The 10940-nt window shown below is 39.7% G+C and overlaps 1 protein-coding gene across 1 annotated transcript; it reads left to right on the plus strand.

Annotated features, from left to right (window-relative positions):
• The first annotated feature begins 434 nt into the window (after positions 1 to 434).
• ggt5b (gamma-glutamyltransferase 5b) lies at positions 435 to 10646 on the plus strand. The gene is made up of 12 exons (XM_031742532.2): positions 435 to 940; positions 2882 to 3009; positions 3105 to 3200; positions 3557 to 3746; positions 5766 to 5926; positions 6078 to 6224; positions 6357 to 6487; positions 8279 to 8463; positions 8554 to 8645; positions 8734 to 8843; positions 8928 to 9038; positions 9247 to 10646. The coding sequence occupies exons 1-12, from the start codon at positions 768 to 770 to the stop codon at positions 9394 to 9396; spliced, it is 1674 nt and encodes a 557-aa protein (XP_031598392.1). The 5' UTR covers positions 435 to 767; the 3' UTR covers positions 9397 to 10646.
• Positions 10647 to 10940: the final 294 nt, after the last annotated feature.

The following is a 10940-nucleotide window of genomic DNA, read 5'->3' on the forward strand; positions in this document are numbered from 1 at the left end:
TCAGAGATATAAATGTATTTGTCCTATTTCCTGTCTTACAGTCTGTGCGCCCCTCGGTTCACTTTTTCTTGTAGTCTCCTCCTGCGTAAAACCATGACACCCGAAGTAAAATAGGTCCCCGGACTTGTTCTGTGTTGCTGTTTAATTTGTCTTACAATGTTTTACCAACCAGAGGTCAGTTACTATGGCGCAATTAAAATAACAAGTGGGAGCCTGCTGTGGTCTTAATGCAGAGGAGTTCAGCATCTGGAATATCTCTCTTTAAATGCCCCAGTGTCTCAGCTGGGTCGCTGACACAGAGTTCACATCAAACAGTGTGGCGGATGTCTGACACAGCAGGAAACTAGTTTTTCACACACTGAGGGTCAGAGTGGGATGTTTTAGAGAGTGAGAGGGTACAAATTCTTGTGAATGTCACATCTTTAGATCATTTATCGAAATTGACATCACTGAGTCGAATGGAAATCACCCTGCAATTCCCGACTTGATTATTTCCCACCGTGGTCACAATTAAGTCCGTCTTGAGATTTTAAGATGACATAAGAAGGACAATTAAGGTTTAGTGGTATGCTGTAGTCATTGCAGTACTCATCCGGTCCTATATTCAGTTTCAGTTTAGCCATTTCTTAAAAGAGGCTGGTGGAGGCAGGGAGGGAGGTAATCCACGTTTGGATCATTTGGCAGACCTCTCTGAACGCGTGCGCGCACACTGAGTGGCAGCAAGAACAAGTTCCTTCGGCGCAAAGTTTTCCCCTCAGAAAGTCAAAATGGCCAAATATAAGCCCTGGGTGCTGTGGTGCTTTATTTTGATCGGGTTTATTTGCATCGTTACGCTCTTGTGCCTGTGCTTCACCTCGTTTCTGGACGGAAGATGTTCCAGCGGCAGCTTCAAGCAAGCGGCGGTGGCCGCAGACTCTCAGATTTGCTCGGAGATTGGCAGGTACGTTTTTGTCTGTTAAAGTCCTCTTTATAGTGAAAAGCTAATCCGGGGAAGAAAAAGAAAGTATTGAATTTGATTGGATTTTGTGTTTTACACTAATTCTTTTTAGAAATAGTAAGGGGTTTTTAATTATTATTTTTATTATATATGTGTGTGTGTGTGTGTGTGTGTGTGTGTGTGTGTGTGTGTGTGTGTGTGTGTGTGTGTGTGTGTGTGTTTATAGATCTTAAATACAGTATTTTCATTTCAAGCATGTTCATGTTATATGCAGTAAGACTGTGCGTGCTTCCTTCTGAACCCAGCTGGGACAAGGAGCCAATGTGCACCATGTCACACTCAGCAATCTGTCAGCTAATAGTGAAAAAATAAATAAATAAATAAAAACTAAATTTAAAAAATAGACTGTACAACTTGGACAGGAGGAAATGGTTAAACAGAAGAAAAACACCTCTGTCGCCAAACCAAAACTACTCACTAGTAGCGGCAAAACAACTCCAGCCTCGCAGTCAGAACCTCAAACAACACATACCACTGCAACTTTCTACCCTCAGGGGTTCTTCACAAAGTAACTGACCTGTGGCACTTACGCAGTCCTGCTGGCATGCAAGAATTCACAATACTGTTTGACAGAACTATTAGACTGGACCTTCCTACTCTGATTAAAAAAAAGCTGAACTGAGCAATTTGATAAGCTGTTTAAGAGATTTAATAGGCAGTGAAGAATAGAGATAATACCTGCAGATCAGTAAGCATGCAGCACACTGTACCTCAGTACTTGTGCTTGTAACTGTAAAAGAAAAACTTAGTAACTGATATTAGCTTTTCTGATTGGGCAGTGAAGGTCTGTGCTGTTTCTCTAATGCACTCTGTGGTTGAGTTATTTGTTCTGCAGTGAGCAAGCCATTAATCAATCAACACAGTAACTGCAAATAAAGATCAGCAGATGATTTTATTATTCCCCCCACCCCCCATCCCACCCGACTAGGATGTAAGCATACCCTTTCCTGCTTTTGTCTCCACAAAAGCAGATAGATATATCTCTGCCGGTTCTCTGCCAAAGTTTAAAGAGGGTTCATTTCCGACTTCAAAGCCGACGCACTAAATTTGTTCAGGCAGGTAAATGCACCAGGCACTGTGCCAACAGGACCCAACTTCAAGTAATCAAAGAAACCTGAAACACATCGGGTTTTTGTTGTTTAATCATACTGACCCTGTTCTTCTACAGTAGATGGGTGACAAATAGAGCTCTTTATATGTCTGTGTGTGCACCAACACTCGCTGCGGACAGATGGGCTATCAAGTTTCAGTTTGAGTTTTCAAACCTCCAAAATTCTTTAGGCTCCCCCACATCGTGAACATCCCCAATTTTTCCCAAGTCATGTTTCATTGTAAAGCTCTTTTGGTTGCCTGCTCTGTGTTTCTTATGCTCACAGATTTGTAAGATAATCACCTTATTCACTGACCATCAGAAGCAAAACATTCCCAACAGTGCTTCCTCTTGTAGCTCAGTGACTACACTTGATCCCATGCCAGCCTACTGGTGAAAAGACCCATTCAGGGCTTTTCAAATACGGTCCAGTCAGGATTCAGTTGTTTATGTCATTGCTAACTTAGATAATCTGAGTGAGAAATGTGAGTTACATTTCTTTCTCTTTTTTAGTGTCAGGTTATCTTGTGAGTCAAATAAAAAAAAAAAAAGAAGAGAAAGGAAAGAAAGAACACTACCACTGTGGTCAACGACTTCCTGGTATGTTACCTGAGGTCGACCTCAAACAGCAGGATGTGGTTTGAACATGCCCAATGGCAGCTGTCACTGTACTGTGGCATCTTCAAGTACTCAAACACCAGGTTCAATACTTAAAGCCATGTGTAAGTGGGAGCGTGTGCGAGTGCAATGAGTGTTTACACATTTCCCATAAATAAAATGAAACCCTCTTCCAGGAATATGCTTCAGCAGGGTGGATCAGCAGTAGATGGCGCCATTGCAGCTCTTCTGTGCACATCTGTGGTCAATCCTCAGAGCATGGGGATTGGAGGGGGCTCTATAATAACTATAAGAGATAAGAAAGGTGAGTCCTCTACTGACACATGTGTTTTGTAAATTGTATTTCTCCACAGCAGTGATTGATTAGACCAACCAATTGGATTTCTCATCTATTTTAAGGCAACGTTAAAGTCTACAACTTCAGAGAAACTGTCCCACGGTCATTCAGACAGAACCTGTTAAAGGAGTGTCCCACTTCCTTCAATTTTTCCATAGGTAGGTAGATTTACAGTACTTATCAATATCCAGTTACAGATTTTGTCCTCAATGTTTCTCACTTTGCAGGAATTTATTCATTTATTTATTTATTTATTTATTTATTTATTTAGTTAGTTAGTTATTTATTTGTAATAGATGTCCTGTTTTTATCCACTTATGTACTTAGTATCACTATGTATTGTTTATACAGTGATTATAGCTTAAGTTGTTCGTGCTCTAGTTGTGCTGGTAAGGTTAGATCTTCCTCATCAATTAACATTTTGTCACATTTTGCAAGACAAAACACCTTTCAAAACAGTTTTCCACCTTTAGTCTAATTTACCTGCACTACTTTTCTCATTTTTACATTGAAGGCAGCCAGTGGATCGGCGTTCCCGGGGAGCTGCGAGGCTATGAGGCAATTCACAAACAGTACGGGAAGCTGCCCTGGGCCAGGCTATTTGAACCAACAATTAAACTGGCTAGGGAGGGCATCCCTCTGCCACCCTATCTGGGAAAAATCATGTCCTTTGTGAAAAATCTCATACAAGCAACATCTCTCTGGTACAGCTTTTCAATTACTCCTCTGTGACTTAAGAATTTTTTTTAATTAATAATGTTTGCAAAGAAAAAATTGTGTTTTAAGTCACATGTTTGATGGCACCAATGAACTAAAAGCATTTGTAATCCTTGCTGGAGCCTATTTCATGCAGCTGTCACTGCAGAAATCCTGGAGCGAAGGCCTCTCCTGTAAATCCCTGGTTTTACTAATTTTGTGATAGTTTTATGTAACATCTCAAAGAGAATTTAACTTTACACATTGCGTAATAGTTTAGGCCAGGCACCACGCTCATTGTTCTCAGTGAAGCATTGTTATTTTTAATGACATAAGAGCGCACCTTGTTTTTCTTAATGTGACTCAGGACCAGGATTTACCAGCTCAGAGACAAAGGTAGCACTAACCTTCATCCAAAAAATGTTTGTGAGACGGAGCCAGGACTCGGGTATCATTGGGAATACCTGAAAGATTGCATTTCATTTATGGATGCCGGGCCAAAAGTGTGTGCACAAACAGAGTTTTGGAATGTTTACGATAGAGAAGGGAATCAGAGGAAAATAACTGGTGATTAGAAAACCTATTGCACTTGGATCTTTAAAAAGTGCATCACTGTCAGGTGCAAATCTGGATTCCTGTGAGACTGAAGATAAAAACTGTAGTAAACAGCAAGTGACCCAATTCTACTATTAGGTAATCTCAGAAAGCTTTTAAACTAATAGGTAAAATTATGGAGCACGGCATAGATGATCAGAGGCAAACTTGCTTCGACTCATTGCCCTCAGGGTAGATTTTAGCTGAGTCAGTCATTTAAAAAGGTGTGTTCGCTGAAAGGGAGTGATTATCTCTGTGTTTGTCAGTGTCTCACTCTGTAAGAGAGTTGATGGATTGAGTACAATTTTGTGCGTGTGGGTGGTTGAGGCACACACTCGGCTCTAAGTTAAGGGTCAATGACGAGTTTTGTTTATCCAGAGTTCCTTTTGATTTGGGTCTCAGTGATATATGCTGCTTCAGCAGTGCTTTCAGGGCATTCATTTCACGTCAGCGCCATTTGGTCAGCGTGTTGCATTCCTAATGCATTTAAGGTCTAACGTGGTAACAGATATGGTGATTAGCCATTTTTCTGGAGCTCTCTTTTCAGAGTTAGAAATGCCTTGTCTAATCGGCTTTTAAACTGAAAATGTTTTTCTAATAAAGACCAGTGAAAAGGACATTTTAGGTGGAAGTTTTTGTTTTCTTTTAATTATGTGCTGTCTTTCAGTTTACTTCCTGTTTAAAGTTAGAGTGTGGTTTTGTGATTTTGTTTCAATCCCGTATTCTCTGTTATGTATTTAGTGAGTTTTTGTCTGGTCTTGTCTGAATCTCCCTCAACTTCCTGGCTCCTCTGTTGTGCTTGGATTGTTGTTGTTCTTTTTTTTAAATTTAGTTTAATATTCTGAATTTTCTGAGACCTAAGGGCATAAGAAAAAAAAACTAAAAGGGACTTGATAAACTGTCAGCTATTAGTTCCACTGAAGAATATTTCCCTGAACCGTGACTGCTGTGTTAATTTCCTATTCAATCAATGCCGCGTGCCACTAATCAGCCTGGCTTCCGTTTATTCTGCAGTGAGTCTAGCAAACCGTCTTCTCTATCTGCCCAAAAATTAGATGCTCTCCATCTTTGTCACAAGTTTAAACAAGCACTTCATCTCAGTGGACTTAGAAGTAATTTTCTAAAATTTCCAGCATCTTTATATCAAAACACTCACCTTAAACATTCATAATCCTGATAGGATTAGGTAAGAAATAAGAAGTAGAAAAAGAGTTAGTTAGTTCTAAAGCAAAGATTTCTAATAGCCGCAGATCCCACACAGGGCAAATCTCAATCCATTCTTCTTTGCAGAAGCGGTTTAGCTGTGCAAAATTGTTAGGATGCATAGGGTGTAGTGCTTTGACCCTTCATCAGTTTTTGGTTTTGACAGCTCTCTGTCTCTTTTTCTCTGCTCTCCTTTTTGCTTAGTTTGTGTTTTCTTTTCTTTTTTACAGTGAAATTTTTTGCCACAAGAACAAAACTGTTCTGAGCACAGGAGACATCGTAAAGTTTTCCAAACTTGCAGAAACCATGGAAACCATTGCAGAGAAAGGAGCAGAGGATTTCTACACTGGCAAGATAGGGCATGACTTAATCCAAGACATAACAGCTGCAGGTTGGTGCAATGTCAGCATTAGCAGCCTGAGGGTTTGTGTTTGAAAAGGAATTAAATGGAAAGGAAAAATGACTTTTACTCAGTGTTATGAAAAAAATCGAATCTAATTTAGGGTAAAGTTTGTTATATACGGTCTGTGTGTCTGTCTCAGGTGGGAACTTGACTATAGAGGATTTGAGGTCATTCCAGGTGCAGGTCCAAGATGCTTGGACTGTTCCTTTGGGAGATGCTAAACTCTACATCCCTCCACCCCCTGCTGGAGGGGCCCTGCTTGCCTTCATTCTCAAAGTCATGGAAGGTGTCGTGTTTTGTGTGATTTTCTTTTTGGCTAAGCCGCTGTAACAGCTGGATGAAATTTCAATTTAAAGAAGCAGTTAAACAGTTCTTAGCTCACAAAAGCTTAAAAAGATTATCACTGTCTTTTCTGCAGGGTTCTCGCTGACGCCAAACTCTCTGGTTGGTGACAAGAAGATTGAGATGTACCATCATTTTATAGAGGCAGTTAAATTTGCTAATGGACAGAAGAAGAGCATTTGTGATCCAAAGTTTAATAACGGCAAGGTTGGGATCTGAAATATCTTTTTTCTTACTGAGACTGGGGACATTTTTAATACAAGGGCAAGAAATTGAATTCTAAAGTCTGGGTATATATTATGTATTATTTCATGTATTTTATATTATGTTATTTATATACACTGCTCAAAAAACTCAAAATGGATATCTATAATATGTTAAGAATGAAGGGACTTTGCATTGTTTGATGGAAATGAAAACAATCCATCTACAGAGGGATGAATTCAAAGTATCCCTTAATCCCTTAGAGAGGTGTTCCACTGGATTTAGTACAGCTGAGCGTGGGGGAAAATCAATAGTCCTTCATCTTTAGGAGCTGCCTGCATACTCTTGCCAAATGAGGCCGGGATTGTCACAGAACAGGAGGAACCCAGGATTCAGTTTACCAGTGTAGTACTGACAGTAGGTCCAAGGATTTTAACCTGGCACCAAGGGACAGTCATGGTGTCATTGCCTGTCAAATGCTCAGGGTGAACCTGAACCCTTAGGTCACCCTAATGAAGTTTGTTTCTCATTGTTGGATCAGAAACATTTACGCCACTGGTCAGCTGAAGGTTATTTTGTAGCTCTGGCAGTGCTCATCCTGTTCCTCCTTGCACAAAGTACTAGATACTGGTCCTGCTGTTGGGTTAAGGACCTTTTACAGCCCTGTCCAGCTCTCCTGCCTGTCTCCTTCATGTTCTTAAGACTGTGCTGGAAGACACAGCAGACGTCTTACCAACCTGGACATGTTGGACTAGATAGTCGCCTCATGCTACAAGCAGTAACTTCCACCCCAGCCAAATGCTAAACTAGTGAAAAAAACAGAAAAGATGTTTGTCCTTAAAAGCAGATGTTGCCCTTCTAATGTGACTGTATTTAATTTCATTAACACCAAATGAGCTGGAACTGATTAACAAGTCTCTCTGCTAATTTACTGACCAGAACACTATCCCACAAGTTTAACTGACCTGATGCTTTACCCTGATTAAAAAGTGTGCATCTGATTTTTTTTTTTTTTGAGCAGTTAATTATATAACTTCTTACAAAAGAACAAACAAGCAAAACAGTGAATTAAAGAGAAGAGAATAAATCATGTCTCATTCGAAGTTTACAACCCCCAACTCAAAAAAGTTGTGATGCTGTGCAAAATGTAAATAATAACAGATTTCGGTGGTTTGAAAATTTCATAAGCCCACATTCTACTAACAAGCATAAAAATCCATTTAAATCAGTTTTTTTAAAATAGGTCATTTTAAATTTGGCAGCATTGTGTTTCAAGAAAACTGGAATGGGGGCAGGAAAAACAACAAGGAAGTCATATGTGAACATGATCCAGAAACGCTGCCGTTTTCTCTAGAAGAGTGGATTTGGTGAAGTGGCCTGCATGTAGTCAAGAACTTTTACCAACTAAACGCATTTGGAGCATCATCAAATGGAAAATACAACAAACAAGACCACATCTGGAACTGAGGAGACCAGCAGCTGGTCTCCTCAGTTCCAGATGTTTGCAAACTGTTGATAAAAGAAGAAGTGGTAAACATGGCCCTCTCTCAAGGTTTTTGAGACGTGTTGCTGCCATCAATTTCTAAATTACCTCTTTCTTTTTTTAATAATTGTATATTTTCTCACTTTAAACATTTGACATGTGTTCTGCTGTGAACAAAATGTGGGTTTATGACATTTTCAATGTGTCTTTCGAAACATTTTATAAAGCATCCCAACTTTTAGGATGTTAGGATTCTCAAACCAGAAATATCTGGGATATCTTAGAAATGTTTCATGATGCTCTCCTTTTAGTGTGCAGAACACTTGATTGATCCCACCTTCATTGATCGCATCAGGAAGATGATTTCTTCAAACATGACCCATGACAACTCTTACTACAACGTCACGCCTTCTTCAGATCACACTGGGACGACACACGTGTCTGTCCTGGATGAAGATGGCCTGGCCGTCTCTGCCACTAGCACCATAAACCAAGTGTGAGCAAGAAGAGTTGTGTTATAGGAAACACACTAATGTTAGGTGTATCCATCATCCCCTCAGCTGACTGAGTACCCTTTGTTCTGTAGATTTGGAGGAATGATTTACTCTCCACGTACAGGCATCATCCTCAACAATGAGCTGGCTGACTTTTGCGGGAGAACAGACACACTGAGGGCAGGTGAAGTTATATACGACAACTAAATTACAGACGTTTCACGATGTCATCACCGAGTCTGATTTCCATCTGATGTTTTATTTTTACGTAGGCGAACGACCTCCATCCTCAATGAGTCCAGTGATACTGGAGTCAAAGTCTGGAGGTCTTCTTATAATTGGTGGATCGGGAGGAAGCCTGATTACGTCGGCAATGGCCTTGGTAATTCAATAATTAAAAACTCTGTTTGTTTCCCTGTTTGTATACTTCTTTGTTTGTTTACTCACAGTTCTTTTATCCTTGCAGTCTATAATAAATCACCAGTGGCTGGGGATGAGCTTGAAAGATGCCATTACTGAGCCCATAATCTTCGTCGACTCAGAGAACAACGTACATTTTGAATCTCGTTTTGATGAGGTGAAGTACTTCCCTTTATCCTCGCTATCCATTAATGATATTCAAATTCACAAGACTGTCTATCAGAAAAAAAGTCATCTGTAATAATGGATTCTGAAGAAGATTAGCAGTCCATAATCCTACAAAGGCAGATTTAATTTTTCTGTAATCTCTTAAGGATAAGTAGTATTAATGTTTTGTCTGTGTGTGTGTGTTGTTGTACCCTTAGTCTGTGTCAAAAGGCCTAAAGGAACATCTTAAACACAAAACCGGGAACTGGCCATACTTTCTCAATGTGGTCAATGCTGTGGAAAAGGAGAACAACTGCATTGCTGCTATGTCTGACAGCAGGAAGATGGGAATGTCAGCTGGATACTGACCACAAGGACGCGTGACCTTTCCACTAATCTCTGCCCTTTAGACTAACTGACCCTTCACAATTAAAAGTAACCATATGTGCTGAAACACTGACAAATGAAAGGTGAACAAAAGGTGCTGTGGCTCCATCCAACTGGACCAATCAGGAAACTACTCACCTTAGAGGATAACTCCAATTTATAATTACTTCAAATCCAATCAATCCAGGCTTTAGAAACAAGTTTATTTTGAGGTGAAATCTGCACTAAATATATAAATAAAAGGGTGTTTAAATTTCTATTCATCAACTACATCTATGCAGATATTAGGAAATAGGGACACTCGGGTGGAGTTTGTTTCCAGTCAAGCACCATTGAGCTATTGCAGAAAAGTGCCCTGAGATGATGTAATAAATGTGACACACCGTTTCCACTGAACTTTGCTTTCATCCATGTGTCAACCTTTCTACCTTCAGCAGGTGTTGACAAGTTTCTGTATGTTTCTTTTTTTATGTAATCCTTGAGAATTCCCATGAAAACAATGAGATAAGAAAATACAGTCGCTGTGTGTACCAGGAGCATGCACAGCTACAGAAAGTTCAGGACAATGTTCAGCTAGGAAAGCGGTCTCTAAAGTGTTGTGAATGTTTGAAATGCTCTGTCTTAAGTACATACACACTTGCATGTTTTTATGGCACTAGCCTCGATGACAGTTGTCAAAGAGGACGATAACTTTAATTGGTTTGTCAAAGTTTCTGTCACAAAATTCAGCCGACCACACTGACTGTTTGAAAACTGCTTTTGGTTGACTGCACAGGCCGTCTGTCCCGTCAGAGCTACTTTTAGTGTTGCCTACGTGTGCCCAGAACTCTGCAAGAGTAGCGGGCTAAACTGAAATGTTAATATCTGACCAACGGATACACAAATGATCACTCCAGCCACAAAGGTGCTCATATTTGATTTCATGCACTGTTGGAGAAATGTGCACTGAGTGTGTCTGCTAAATCAGTTATTGAAACGTAATTCTTTGTAAGAAATATTAACTCAAGATGAGCCATATAACCTTTTTAAAGTGACATCCTGGCAGCTTCCTTAACAAGGAACTTTTACTGTGACCTAAAAGATGTTACTCTATGTGAAATAACCTAATCCAAAAAAGCCTCCCCCCAAAAAATGTATTTTATATATTTTAACACACCTTGCATATTTTGTTTTTTATGTTTTATGAACATATTTTGTATTGTTTGTAATAAAAGTCCTTCTAAACCACAAAGTCTTTCTTTAAACACGTATTGCTGGTTGTTAGTACAGTATGATGGGAATAATTCTATTTGGTGCTTTCCCCTTTTGCCTTATGCGTTTATACAGAGCAGCAGTGGAACAAAGAAAGCAGTAATGAGATACGTTTCAGCAGAGAAACTTATGAATTAGTAATGATTTCTTAAGTGGATTCTGCTCCGTTCTCCTTTGAGGCTCTAGATGAGAGTTATGAGAACATGCAAATTTTACTCCGTGTGAAGCGCCACTGTCTTTTGTTGTATGACAAATGAGTTAATCTGGATAAGTT

Source organism: Oreochromis aureus, linkage group 7 (genome assembly GCF_013358895.1).
Source record: "Oreochromis aureus strain Israel breed Guangdong linkage group 7, ZZ_aureus, whole genome shotgun sequence".
Classification (NCBI taxonomy): Eukaryota; Metazoa; Chordata; class Actinopteri; order Cichliformes; family Cichlidae; genus Oreochromis; species Oreochromis aureus.